The sequence below is a fragment of the Hippopotamus amphibius genome, chromosome 1 (genome assembly GCF_030028045.1).
Source record: "Hippopotamus amphibius kiboko isolate mHipAmp2 chromosome 1, mHipAmp2.hap2, whole genome shotgun sequence".
Taxonomy (NCBI): domain Eukaryota; kingdom Metazoa; phylum Chordata; class Mammalia; order Artiodactyla; family Hippopotamidae; genus Hippopotamus; species Hippopotamus amphibius.
In genome coordinates this window covers 121,388,593-121,403,680 of record NC_080186.1, presented here as the reverse complement: position 1 = coordinate 121,403,680, position 15,088 = coordinate 121,388,593, and the positions used below count along the sequence as shown (strand labels likewise).

Genomic DNA, 15,088 nt, shown 5'->3' with positions numbered 1-15,088 from the left:
AAGTCACTAGAGGAACATTGTGGACTATGATTGCCATCAATTTCTGTGTCACTCTGTCGACCTGAAATTCTATAACACATGGTGTATATGATCAGAACACAGCTGTTAACTGACTTTGTGGATTACATAAGCTAATGGTGGAGAAGCCTTCTCTCCAGCATCAGGAAATTGTTTATTGCTGTGGACTGCTGAACAACATGGGGTTCATTACTGGAAAGAGGATTGGAGGAAAGTTAACATCAGCCTCAAGAACCATGGTATATTTCACGTCTCTTCTATCCAGCTCTCTGGCCTCACCGGCATGAGGGACCACAGTAAAGCAGGGCAGGAGGCTAGCTGATAGAACACGAGGAAGAGGCTAGCCTGCACTATAGATCAATAAAACCCACATATACTGCTTTCAGCTACCACAACCATGTTAAGGGCGTCTATGTAAACATGCTATGCAATTGCTACCAATGACTTGGACACAGCAGTTTTTCATTCTTGCTTATGATAATAGAACAAGCAACTGTGACAATAGAAAAAGAGCATAGCCACGAACAAGACAAGAAACAGTGCAATGCTGCACTTCCAGGAGTTTTTTTCAAAGCCCTAGGGATCTACATCGATCTCCCAACCCCAGCAGCACTCTTCTGGTAGCAGAAAACCCTCCCAATTGCATCTTTCATATCCTTATTTCTCAGGCTATAGATAATGGGATTGAGAAAGGGAGCAAGGATAACAAAAGTGACAGCAATTGCTGTGTCCCAAAACACCGAGTAGGTGGCTGAGAATCGCAAGTACATGACAGCCACACTGCCAAAAAACAGCAAGAACACAGCAAGGTGGGCAGCACAGGTAGAAAAGGCTTTGTGACGACCTTCAGCCGAAGGCATCCCCAGAATCACCACGATGATCCGGATGTAGGATAGGGCAATGACCAGGAAGGAGGCCAGGATCTCCATGGCATGGATGGCATCCACAATGACCAGCAGGGTTGTGTCTGTGCAGGCCAAGCTCAGCACAGGTGTGAAGTCGCAGAAGATCTGCTGGATCCGATTGGAGCCACAGAAAGGCAGGGTGGAAATCCACGCGATCTCAGGGAGCATGAGGAGGAATCCACAGACGCAGGATCCAGCTGTCAGATGGACACAGAGTTTGGAAGTCATGATGGTTGGGTAACGGAGAGGATTGCAAATAGCTATGTACCTGTCAATGGCCATCGCCGTCAGGACACAGCCTTCTGTGATACCAAGTGAGTGGAAGAAGTACATCTGCATGAGGCAACCAGCAAGAGAGATGGTCTTCTGCTCACTGACTAAGCAGGAGAGCATCTTGGGGATGGTGGTCGTGGTATACCAGATCTCCAGGAAAGAGAGGACACTGATGAAGAAATACATGGGGGTGTTCAAGGCCATGTCCAGCTGGATGACAGTGAATATCATTAGGTTTCCAGTTATGATAAATCCATAGCTGAGAAGCAAGGGAATAAAGAATATGAGGCCACCTTCATGCAGATGCGGGAACACAGAGAAGAGGAACTCTGTCACCCTTGTCTCATTCCTGCTGGTCATCACCCGTGCCATCTGGGAAAGGAAGAAAGGAAACAAAGAAATTCCTGGAATTGGGATGGTGATTACCCCTTGGAAATTGCTTCACTCCTTTCTGTAATCAGTTACTTAAGTTGACACTGGGGCCCTACACAGACCAGTTAGAAATATCTCTCAGCTGCACCTCTATGCCAAAAACATCTGACATACAGTATTTGCTTTCGGATCCCTAAATGAATCTTTTTGTAAACATCTTCAAATGATACAAAGAAAACACAAAGCAGCACACACATTTAATTCTCTGGAAATATTTTCTGGAGGTTCAGTCACTTTAATTTCTGAGTTTTTCTGTCCCTCTCTGTTTAGTTTTAAAACATGTACCATTCTTTCTAACTATTCTCAACTCTTGTTCTTTAGAAAAGCAATTAAAAAATAGAAAATACTATGAGAAACCCTTCTGTTAATGTCTTCGTTTTGCTCTTCCATCTTTTCTAGCTGTGATATCTAATCTTAGGCTGGCTAAAGTATTCACCGTTACCTCGCTGCCTCTTTTCTTTTGGTTTCATAGTAACAAGTTTATTTTCCATCTAGATGGTAAGTAAGTACCCAGATATCAAGACATATCTGTCCTCTCCTCTGCTTTCTCTGTAAGGCCCTTTCCCTCTCCTCTCAGTGGTTGATACTGAGAGTTGCTCAGACCAACAGTCTCTCCAGAAACACCTTGCACCTGAGTTGCAGCCACTGAACTTTGAACAAACATGTAACTTTACCTTTGCACATCCTATCCCTCCTAGAAAGGCCACATCTAAGAGCCAAAGGGAGGAAATCTTCCTTAATTTAAAAAGAAAAAAACACTTCTCTATTGACTATGACAATCTTGGGAAGAAAGTGTCACAGCAATAGAAATCAGGCCAGCAATCTAGTTGTTGGGGAGAAAGGACAACTAAATATTTTGCAAGGCTAATTAAACTCAGGGACAGAAGCATGCTCATCTCTTACCTTGACCATTTTAACATCTTTTTCACTGGTCTTCTTACCTCCATCGAGTCATTCTACAGATGAACATTTCTAAGCATGCATGGCTTTTACTGTCCTTTGTCTTTTCAAAAACACTAAGGGATAAAACCCAAAGATCTTATCCTGGTATTTATTGTCTTTTCTCATTAGGTTCCAGTTAAATTTTCTTTTTCTTTTTTGTAACTTTTATAGATTTAAATTTATTTTTTAATTTATTTTTTAATTTTTCTTGGGATATTGTTGATTTATAATGTCGTGTTAATTTCAGATGTACAGCAAAATGTTACACACATACATACACAATTACACACATACATATATCCACCCTTTTTTAGATTTTTTTCCCATTTAGGCCATTATGGAGTATGAGTAGAGTTCCCTGTGCTATACAGTAGGTCTTTATTAGTTATCTATTTTATATGTGGTAGTGTGTATATGTCAATCCCAATTTCCCAGTTTATCTCTCTCCCCCTTGGTAACCATAAGTTTGTTTTTTACATCTGCGACTCTATTTCTGTTTTGTAAATAAGTTCATTTGCACCATTTTTTTTAGATTCCACATATAAGCAATATCATATGATATTTGTCTTTCTCTATCTGCCAGCCCAATTTTTAAGGCAAATATTTTTCTACATACTCATCAGTTCTGCCATATAGAACCAAATTCCCACATTTTTATTTTTATGTCATTCCTTCCTTCCATTTTCTTGATTTCTTCCTATTGGAATCCAAGTTGCCAATGTCCAGTAAATGTTCCCATTGTCACAGAAATCTCATTCATCCTCACTGACAGAAGGAAACACCCTCTCTTAAGAATACCTTACATTTTCCTCTTTCATGATGCCTAACACATCTTTTTTGCATTTTAAATATCTGAATATCAGCGTGATCTCCTTCAAGTAGACAGAAAACTCCTTAGGGGACATCATAAAGGATAAATGAAAAAGTGTTATTGAAGAGTTCCCATGCAATGGTCATGATGTTAGGCATTTTACATATTTTATTTCACTTATTTCTACCTCTAGTAGAGAGGTGATTATTATTGCTTTACAGGAAGAGAAATTGAGAACCAGAGGGAGAAAATAACTTGCCCAAATTCACAGAGCTAGGATCCAAAGCAATAACTGGATGCCTGATTTGTAGGTCTTAGAAACCAGTATTATTATTCATACCACAGTGGGAAATCTAGATCAGGATTCATCAGTCAGTCTGTTCCCTACTCTGAGTACCACTATATATTTAAGACTGCCTTGGGTGTGAGATGAGAGAGCTAATGTGGGTTTTTTTTTTTTTTTAGGTCAAATATAGATTAAAATAAATGCACTGAAGGCTAGGAAAATTAACTTATAGAGGATGACTCTTGCTTGATGCCTCAAGCCTTGAGGAAGAAAGATCGGAGAGACAGGCTTTGGAAGGGAGCAGGCTCCAGGGAAGCAGAGGGCAGAGGGCCTCCATAGGGAAAGATGTGAGAGATCTGAGTGTTCTTTGATGGAAGTAGCCATGTCTCTGCCTTTTCTGTGTTATCTTTTCTCAGCCTAAAGTACCAGAGAATGGCCATGCTGAGTAGTCACTATGGAGAGCATAGATGGATAAAGCAAGAGACTATGGGGCTATGGAAAAGTAAGTTCAGAGCTAAGTGACTCATAAAGGGCAAACAGAGTGACTACTTTGTTGCTTTGAGTGAGGCCCTTCTCATAAGTGAGGCTGCATTGTTATTGATCATCTGTACATTTATTCAGTTAACACTCATATATTTATTGATCCTCTGCCATGTGTCAATCACTGCCATAGGTTCAAGGGCTATATAAAGTTGGATTAAACATTATTTTTGCTCCTGAGACACACAAATGACATTTTAAAAAATCCTAGAATGACAGATAATCAGCAGTGCCCAAGGAGCTCAGCCTGCAAATATTCCTTGTAGAGTAAAAAGAGCATTGAATTAGATTTTAGTCCTGGAAAAAAGCAGTCAATTTCTCTGTAAGTCCCCAGGGATCCAGAATTCTTTGGATTTCAACATTTTCGTGTTGGAAAGACCTTAGATATTATCAGTAGCTTCAGCTGTTAGCTGACCTATATTCTTCCTAACATCCCTCCTATATTTCATATCACATTATTCTAATTTCTTTACTTATGTGAGAACATTCTAAAATAATGAAGTTTTACTCGATATATTAAGAAATTTTTACTTTGAAAGACCAGGACAATTTGGGTACAGGAGAGGTAGGGATGTAAGGAAATTATTGGGCAGGTACAATAAGAGTAAAAGGCAGGTTGGCAGTCTCAACTGGAGGATGCCCTTTTAATGATCATTAGCACGTACCTTGCCTGAGACCACAAAAACGTTCCTCAGCATCTGCAGCAACCTGCCGCCCTGCTAGTTTGTCAATGAAGATATAGGTGTTTCTGGATGCTCTTTAGGGAATATCTAGAATGGAGAAAAATTGCCTTCCCTGGGAGCTTTCTTTAGATAATGCAGGACCTAAAAAAGTGGTGCATCTCTTTCTCTCCTCTAAGGGACATATTAGGGGGAAAGTGGCACATAATAATTAGACATCCCCAAGGGTCAGGTCTCAAAAGCTTTCCTGTGGCAAAATAGTCTTCTTTCTCATAGAGGAGTACAGATCTGAGCTCTGGGGCCCAGAATAGCTATGGGTGTTGGAATAGACTTCACTCAGGACCATGCTTCTCTGGAATAGACCATCAGTAAACACTATTCTCTTCTCAGCTTTTCATTCATTTTCCACTGTTTTTCATTTCTTCTGCTGAGCTGATGATTAGGATAATAATAATAATATATTTTTGAAGTTTTAAATACACATCTCACCTTTAGAAAAACAATCTGTATGCTTAAAAGTGATTAATATGGTAAATTTTATATTGCAAGTTTTTTACCACAATTAAAAATAAAAACTTTGTGTGAGGTAGCCAAGACGTGAGTTATTCCTATTTTGCAGATGGAATGATTCATAACGGCTAAAGGTTTGCTCCAGTTCACAGGTGATACAAGGCAGAGAATAAATTGAAACTTGAATCTCTGAGCTCAAATCTAGCGAAACGTTAACTTTTCCCTTCAATTACAACTCTACTAATTATTACCGAATATATATTCCCTACCATGGTTTTTCACTTAACTTGCAGTATCAATTAATAGAACTTGGTTTACCTAAGAAGAAGGAAGATGGGGAAGATAAAGGACATTCCTAAGCTTTCGCTCACACATCCCTATTGCCATTTCCTACTCTATTCACTGCCTTACACTGTAGGTGCCAGCAACCAAACTGCTTGTAGCTACACTCTCACAATGCTATGTTGATCTATTGTGCTTTAGTTTTTTCCTGTTCTTCCCTCTTCCTAGAACTTCAACCCTGCCTTTCTTCTCTCCACCTAAAACATGTGCACATGCTTCATCTCTGTAATTCATATTAATCTTTCAAGATTCTGCACATTATCCCCTCCTCCAGGAAGTCCCTCCTGATTCCCAGGCTGGTTCAGGGGTCTTCTTTTGTGTTCCTAAAGCATCTAATGCATACATACATTGTTAAATTATCTAGCTATATGTTTAGGTTCTAAGAAATTTGATGATTATCTATAGTTATTTATTCATATTTGAACTTCTAGTGCACAGCTCAGGGACTTACATGGAACTCAAGTTATATATGCTTAATGAAGAGGATAAACTAAGGTCTAGAAGTGAAAATACAAGAACAGTGTTTGTAGAATATTAGATACATTTGATTTGAAACAGAGGGCTTGTTTAGTGAATTAGTGGAGAAACAGCATTGGAGGAGCAGGTTAGTCAGATTTTGGAAGTCTTTGAATGCCAAGTGTTGAGTTTTTAAAATATACTTCGTAAGAAATATGAGGTCATTATGCAGTGTTTGAGTGGACATTAATACACAAAATAGCACCTTATTAGTGTGTAGAATACAAAGAAATTATAGAAGTAAGAAATATCATTAATTCATTTAACTAGCATTTATTCATCACCTTTCAGGCATCAGACCCTTTTCTGCAATAGTCTAGGGTAAAGGCCTAAATAAGACAGTAATAATGAAGCTAAAGAATGAAAGGGATAAGAATAAATATGAATAATCAATAGGATTTGACAGCTGGCTATATGAAGGGTATGTTGGAAAGAAGAGCAATAGAGAGACAGATTTTAAGTTTGAGCTAGTTTGTTAGGCAGATAAAGTAACAGCTAAAGCTAAAGCTAGTAAGAAGAGGTGATTATGAGTTATAGATATTGACAGATAAAGTGACAGCTAAAGCAAAAGCTAGTAAGAAGTGGTGATTATAAGATGAGTTATAGATATGTGAAGAATGAATGTATAAAAGTATTAATACAAGATGAATTAGTCAATGTGGATCACATTTGAGAAGTTTGCTAATGGAAAGATGAGAGAACTGGAGTTGATAATGTAATCAAGGTTAACTTTCTCTAAGGTACAGTAGATGTATTGTTTCTTAGATACTATGATACAGTAGTAAAATGATACAGTAGTAAAATGTGCATGTTTAAAAGAGAGGGGAGGACTTCCCCGGTGGCGCAGTGGTTAAGAATCTGTCTGCCAATGCAGGGGACATGGGTTCGATCCCTGGTCTGGGAAGATCCCACATGCCACGGAGCAACTAATCCCTGTGCCACAATTACTGAGCTTGTACTCTAGAGCCTGTGCTCCACAAGAGAAGCCACCACACTGAGAAGCCTGCACACCGCAACGAAGAGTAGCCCCTGCTTGCCACAACTAGAGAAAGCCTACAAGCAGCAACAAAAACCCAGTAACGAAGACGTGATGCAGCCAAAAAGTAAAATAAAATAAAATAAAACTCCATGTGAAAATACATTTGAAAAAAAAAGAGAGGGGAAGGAGTCAGTAGTGAAAGAGAAACTAAAGATATTGAAGATCAAAGAGATAATAAATGGAGCAAGTAGAAGGAAATCAGCCCAAAATAGTTTAACTGTCAGCTTTATCAAACAGTCCATGCTAAATCCTGACTCCAGGCCCTTCCAGGACCACTGAAGCACCACTGAAGCCTGTGAAACCTCATGTATGTGAGCCCCTCTTTCCAGCCATTACTGCCCTTGGCCCTGCTGCTGAGCTGTGCTAGGCAGCTGCTGACAGAACCCTCTATAATACACTTCAGTTGTACTGCGCTATCACAGATCTGCTCTGAAGAGTGGAGAAAATCCTTTTGGCTTTGAACTACACTTTTTTTTTTTTGACTACTCTGCCTGGCTTGTGGGATTTTAGTTCCCTGATCAGGGATTGAACCCAGGCCCCAGAAGTGAAAGTGCCAAGTCCTAACCACTGGACTGCCAGGGAATTCCCTGACCTATGTGTTGTTACTCGTCTCCTTCCTTATCCTTCCTCTGTCTCAGCAAACACTTTGTATATAAACAATTCTTTCACCCCTTTACACAGAAAACTGAGTATATCTTTCCATCGGATTTCTAGCCTATCTCAAAGACCTAGCTTCTCATAAGTGTGGTAACCTCATGAAAGGGAGCATGGCAGTAAGTGCTCCCCTAATTAACCACATGGGAGGCACAGTTGCTTTTCTCTAGGCACTGGGGGACAACCCTTTGGAAGAAAGCCATTCCACACATGAATGATTATTCCCTGAGAAGCTAGATTTGTGGTTGTGGTTATAACCTTCTGATTTGCTGGACTGCAGAACAGTGAAGGTGAAGACATTTGGGAAACAGAAGGTAGCCCTCTCAGTTTCTGAAAGAGATGGGAACGAGATGAGGGGTGGGGTCTGTACTTTGGTATATGGGTGAGTGGTTTTGTTTGCTGTATATTAGGGATGATTCTCAGAGAGTCAGAGTTTTTTTCCATTGGTTTTAAATGAAGAAAGACTTGTGGAAACTGTTGATATTTTGTAGGCATGTGAGATAGGGCAAAAGACAGTAGTTCAGGAATGAGGGATTTTGGAGAAACTGTGTTGTAGGACTAGAGATGGTCCTAAGATAACCTATTAAATTTTGTCTGGGACATTAGCCCTGGAGAAATCATCCATTAAATTTTGTCTGGGCCACTAGAACTATGACTCTTCACCTCCACTAATTTATCTGTTTGTTTATTTAAATTTTTAAACATTGAGATATAATTGACATACAAGATTGCATAAGTTTAAAGTGTACGTGTTTATTTGATGCATTTATATGCTGCCTTCTGATTACCACCACAGTGTTACTTAACACTTCTATCACGTCACAAAATTATAGAAGTCCCACCTCCTAAACTATCAGGAAGTTCAATGAAGGCAGGTCTCAGAATTCTGCCATGCACACATTTATTAGCAAGCAGACCCAAAAACCACTGCCAGACCTTTTTTTGGAAGCCCATAGAAGTCCGAACTCTCTATTCTTTAGGCTCTCTGTAGAAGAATGAATGGAAGTTTCTATCAAAGACCAAATGTAACCAAATTCTCACTGGTGTAAAAGCTAACCTGGTGAGATCAAATGATGGATCCTGTGTTAAGGGAAGAGCACAGAAGTGAATGAATCATGGACCTATCTCCCCCCACCCCCCGCCCCGCCCCCCACATACACTGTATAGGCTGCTTGGCAGGCTTATATTCTAATATCATATCAAACAAACTCTATGTGTATTTCTAGCGAGTCCACATGTCTCGGCCACCCTGTTTTTAAACAGAAAAAGAAATCTAAAGTTCTGTATGCCACTGGTTTTCAACCGGGACAGTTTTACTCCCACCCCTGCTCTGCAGGAATATTTTTAGATTTCTAGAGACATTTTGTTTATTATGACTAAGGAAAGGGTCTGTGCTATTGATACCTAGTAGGTAGAGGGCAGGGTTGCTGCCAAACATCCTACAATGCGTGGGAAACCTCTCACTTCCCCACAAAGCTTTCCTAGCAAAACTTATCTGGTGCGTGATGTTAATTAACACTGCTGAAGTTGTGAAAACCTGCTAATAAATGAACCCTATGGTGAAGATGCAGTTCTGGGTACTTGAAGCTACCTGCCTCTGGCTGTAGACCACTAACTAAAGTTTTTGAAATGTTACCAAACCACTCCTAGAGTATGACTTCTAGATTAGGGTATTTCAGCTATTAACTAACCCTCTTTACCATTGATTATTAACTAACCCAGTATAAGATTAACTTGCACACAGAGATATATCACATGGGTCTAAGCTGTTGTGCTTTAAAGTAAACTGCATTCAATATGACATTTGGCTCTTCTACTTACTTTATTTTGTTAATTATGAGGCCAGCAAAGGAAGACAGTACCTGCACTTGGTTTTTAAGATATCTACTTAAAAATGGTCTTATTCTTACCCACAGATGGGATCATCTTGTCACAACTCATTTTGTGTCTCCAATATTTTGTGTCTAAAAATAAAATTATCTACCTACTTAAGGTGTTTCTAATTTGCTATTATAATAAATATTCCTTCCAATAAAGAGCTTAAAAATAAAATAAATATTCCAATGAATATCTGTGCATTTTTTAATATTTAAAATATTTTCCTTAGGCTGTATGGTGAGAGGTGAGGCTCTAAACAACCTCAAGCCTCTCAATAAAAATTGCCAAACTGCCATTCAGGAGAGTTTGTACCAATGTATATGTTCAAATAGCAAAATTGTTTGCTTAGCTAACAGAATAACTGAAAACACAAAGTATTATCATTACTAAAGAAGTATTTTCAAGTTAGACACATCACTTTATAATTTGCAAAGCAACTCATATTATATTTTATTTAATTTAATCAACCCTTTTTCAAGGCTGTTGAGCTGCTTGAAAAGAGAGTTTCTGTTATTTGGATGTAGGTGGAGTTCTGACTCTTTATATTTGATTCCATCAGCCAACAGGTGAAACACCTGAAACTATGCATCAGGAGAACTGGACAGTGGTGACTGAGTTTTATTTCTCTGATTTCCCTCCGTTTGAGAATGGCAGCCTCTTATTCTTCATTCCTTTGCTCTTTATTTATGTGTTCATTATTGTCGGAAATTTCATGATCTTCCTTGCCGTCCAGCTGGATACCCGTCTCCACAATCCCATGTACAGTTTCATCAGCATCTTCTCCTTCCTGGAGATTTGGTATACCACGGCGACCATCCCCAAGATGCTCTCCAACCTTGTCAGTAATGAGAAGACTATTTCTTTCCTTGGCTGCCTCCTGCAGGTGTATTTTTTCCACTCTCTTGGGGTCACAGAAGGCCTGGTCCTCACAGCAATGGCCATTGACAGGTATGTTGCCATCTGCCAGCCTCTCCGCTATGCAACCGTTATGACCCCTCGATTATGCCTCCAGCTCTCCACGGGCTCTGGAATCTTCGGCTTCCTTGTGCTACTGCCCGAGATTGTGTGGATTTCTACCCTTCCCTTCTGTGGTCCCAGCCAAATTCATCAACTCTTCTGTGACTCTGAACCCGTGTTGAGCTTGGCCTGTACGAACACATCCGTGATTCTGGTTGAAGATGTGATTCATGCTATTTCCATCATGATTTCTGTCTCTATTATCACCCTTTCTTATTTAAGAATCATCACCGTGATCCTGAGCATTCCCTCTGCTAAGAGCCGTCGGAAGGCATTCTCCACTTGTGCCGCCCACATTACTATTTTCTTCCTGTTTTTTGGCAGCGTGACCCTCATGTACCTGCGCTTCTCTGTCACTTTCCCACCATTACTGGACAAGGCCATTGCGCTGATGTTCACTGTCCTTGCCCCACTTTTCAACCCGATAATCTACAGTCTGAGGAACAAAGACATGAAAAATGCCATCAAGAAAATGCTCTGCTCTCAAAACACGTTCAGTGTTTCTGGGAGCCAATGAGAGTTCACACATATCCGTTCAATGAACTATATCCATCAGTTTAAAATTCTAACAAATCAGTTTTTAAAACTACTGTGCATGCTTTATTTTTAAAACTACTGTGTATGCTTTATTTTTAAGTAGCCATTTGGGTATGATTTCCAATTTCCTAACATAAGAACTATTGCTTAATCTGATAGAGGAAGTCTTCTGTGATTTATCTATCTTTATAGTATTTACAGATTATAATGGAATATTTTTTACACTTGGTAACTTCTAATCAATGAGGATACTGGGCTAAACAATAATCATATTTATTTCTTGCATATCTAAAAATTTCCCTTACCTACTCTTTCACTTTATATTCACAGTACTCTTATGTCAGTTATTATTGATTCCTTTAAAAAAGACTAACAGGTTGTGTAGCAGTGAGGTGGTTTAAGGCTGAACAAGAAGCCTGGCCTCCTAATGTTCATCTAAGAGATGTTTACCCCTCCATAGGTTGTCTTATGATAAACAACAATGATTGTGCAGCTCATAGAGCCATTGACCTTGTGATGTTTGTGCCATGCTGTTTTTATTAATGCCTTTGTGGGTTATGTTTCACATTGTTTTGAAATTTCCAGACAAAGCACTCATGAAAGCTTGAAGATTAAATAGACAAAATATACAGACAAAAAAAAAACCCATAAATTATGTAAATATATATAGTTATACCTTGATGTGCTAATTTAAAAAATCAATATTACTATATAAATACTGTTCCATGTTATGTTATATTACACTAAAGTGCTGTGCAAGCCTCATACCTCAGTGTCTTTGTTCTTATTGCTTTTCTCCTCTGGAATGTCCCTCGCTTTCTTCTTCTCTGCCTTGTCACTTATACTTACCATTAAAAAATTCACACTCATTTTATCCTCTGGGATAAAGGTCTGTGCCTTCCTCCTACAAAACTGCACTGGTGGTTTTAGGGGTTGAGTAAATTGTGTCTAGAAAAAGAAGTTTTTTCCCAGCTCCTGTGTAAAGCAAACCAATCGTCTGTGGTATCACAGACAATAGGAAGCCGACCAGAAGGTGAGGGAAGAAGAGAGATGTCAAAAACGGAAATATCAGTAGTCTAGAACACAAGAAAAAAGTTTCAACCAGCTTCGGTCAAGGAGCTAGATAAATCCTGAAACCCATTTGGGAGTGTTAAGGCGGAAAAAAGTGCTGGCTCTCAACTTTGGATCAGCTCCAGACCCTGTTTCCTCTCATGCCTCAGGGAACAGCTCTATACGTTATCCCTTCCCACTCCAGTAAATGCAAATCCTCTCCTATATTAATGTGAGCTTTTTTTTTAAAGCTATTTATTGGAATATAATTGCTTTACACTCTTGTACCAGCTTTTGAGGTACACCAAAGTGAATCAGCTCTATTTATACATATATCCCCATATCCCCTCCCTCCCGCAACTCCCTCCCACCCTCCCTGTCCTGGCCCTCTAAAGCATCACCCATCATCGAGTTGATCTCCCTTTGTTACACAGCAACTTCCCACTAGCTATCTGTTTTACAGCTGGTAGTGTATATATGTCTATGCTACTCTCTAATGTGAGCTTTTTGATACCAATTTTTTGGGGGGATGAAAAAACTATATAGACTTTTCTCAGTTATAAACTTAAAGTGAAATTTATTTGAGGTAAATGTTTAGAAAGCTAGTTCTTTGATCTTTGAACTCCTGCTTTAAAATCTTAGTATTCCATTTTAAATCTAACAAATTTTTCTATTCACTATTAAAGTCATTTTGATAAATATTTGGTCTGATTTATACACTTGGCAATTAAATCATTTTAAATTACATTTAAATATGATATACACTATTTTGTTTTTAAGTACCTCAGTTTTCTGACTCAATAAACAAAGCCTCAACAAGTTTTGAAAATAACCTTTATAATCTTTAAAAAGCCCTCCAAAACAAAAAACAAAATTATAAATATGGCTAGTCCTAAATCCTTTTAAACATTTTAATACTGTGACAAATGTAGTAAGACTTCAATTTTAAATAAAAAAAGCTCAATACCTTGATTTAATGTGTTCATTTATGGACCTAGAGAGTGTCATACAGAGTGAAGTGAGTCAGAAAGAGAAAAACCAAAATCATATTCGTATATTGACACATATATGCAGAATATAGAAAAATGGTACAAATCAACCAGCTTGCAAGGCAAAAATAGATACAAATGTAGAGAACAAACATATGGACACCAAGTGGGGAAAGCTGGGCGGGTTGGGGTGGGATGAATTGGGAGATTGGGATTGCCATACATACATTACTAATAAGAAAAAAAAATCAAATTGTACGCTTTAAATATATGCAGTTTATTGTATGTCAATTGTATCTCAATAAAAGTTCTTAAAAAATTTTATCGCAATCAGATTGATTAAAAAAACTACTATAAATTAATTACTCAATTACAAATCTAAAATCAGAATTGCAAGGTAGATTTGGTATTCCAATATGTCAAATTGTCTTAAATAATGCAAATACATAAAATACTAAATATATACAAATTCCTTAGTGCAAAATATAAATAATAGGTTTTGAGTCTATTAAACATTTCTATAGTTAGCTCGAAAATCTTGCTGAGTTTAAAAGATGCTAACCCACTAAGGAAATAATTACATGACCCATTTCTTATTTATTTATTTACTTATTTATTATTTTTTTGGGGGTACACCAAGTTCAATCATCTGTTTTTATACACATATCCCCGTTTTCCCTCCCTCGCTCGACTCCCCCCCCACCCTCCCTCGAGTCCCCCCCACCCTCCCCATCCCACTCCTCTAAGGCATCTTCCATCCTCCAGTTGAACTCCCTTTGTTATACAACAACTTCCCACTGGCTATCTATTTTACAATTGGTAGTATATATATGTCTGTGCTACTCTCTCACTTCATCTCGGCTTCCCCTTCACCTCCAGCCCCCCCAAACTTCGAGTTCTCCAGTCCATTCTCTGAGTCTGAGTCCTTGTTCTTGTACATGACCCATTTCTTTATTCATGCAGCCAATGTTTCCTAAGGCCACTATGCCAAGCACTGTTTTAGGTGCGTGTGATATGACTGAGATAAATCCCCTGCCTTTATGTAGCTTACACAGAAATGAGGGGAGATATTTATATATATATATATATATATATATATATACACACACACACACACATATATAATAAGAAAAAAAATTGCAAAATAAATGGAAATCATGTGGTCTGTATGAAATAGAAAAAACAACTATTGCAGGATAAGAGGATCTGGTGTGGGTAGGGAGATTGTGATTTTAAGTAAAGTGATCATAATTAGACCTTAGTAGAAGGTCACATTTGAACAAAGAGTTGGAGAACATTGAGTTATTCCCACGAATACGTGGAGGGAGAGTAATGAATGATCCAGGCAGCAGGAAAAGCCGGTGGAAACGTGACTCAGAAGGCACAATCCGTGAGACAGAACAAAGATCTAAAAGTCAAGTGAACAAAACACATCAAGGAGGAAGAAGTGATTGACTTTGTCAAATCCTGCAAATAGTCAAGTAAGATAAGGACTGAAAGTTGACTTTGAACTTAGACACTTGGAGAGCATTGTTAATAAGAGAAGTGTGCATGAAATAGGGGAAGTAAAAGCCTGACTTGAGCAATTGAATAGAAAAGAATCAAAGACAAATTGGAAATTTCAAGTACAGACAGCTCTTTCATGGAGTTTTACTACCACTGAAAGCAG

The 15,088-nt window shown here is 38.6% G+C and overlaps 2 protein-coding genes across 2 annotated transcripts; one reads left to right on the top strand and one right to left on the bottom strand.

Moving 5' to 3' along the window:
- Window positions 1-602: 602 nt before the first annotated feature.
- Window positions 603-1,635, bottom strand: LOC130838779 (olfactory receptor 6K6). The gene has a single exon (XM_057712329.1). It carries the CDS (start codon window positions 1,566-1,568, stop codon window positions 603-605), a length of 966 nt encoding a protein of 321 aa, XP_057568312.1. The 5' UTR covers window positions 1,569-1,635.
- Window positions 1,636-10,409: 8,774 nt separating this feature from the next.
- Window positions 10,410-11,360, top strand: LOC130838701 (olfactory receptor 6K3-like). The gene has a single exon (XM_057712203.1). It carries the CDS (start codon window positions 10,410-10,412, stop codon window positions 11,358-11,360), a length of 951 nt encoding a protein of 316 aa, XP_057568186.1.
- Window positions 11,361-15,088: the final 3,728 nt, after the last annotated feature.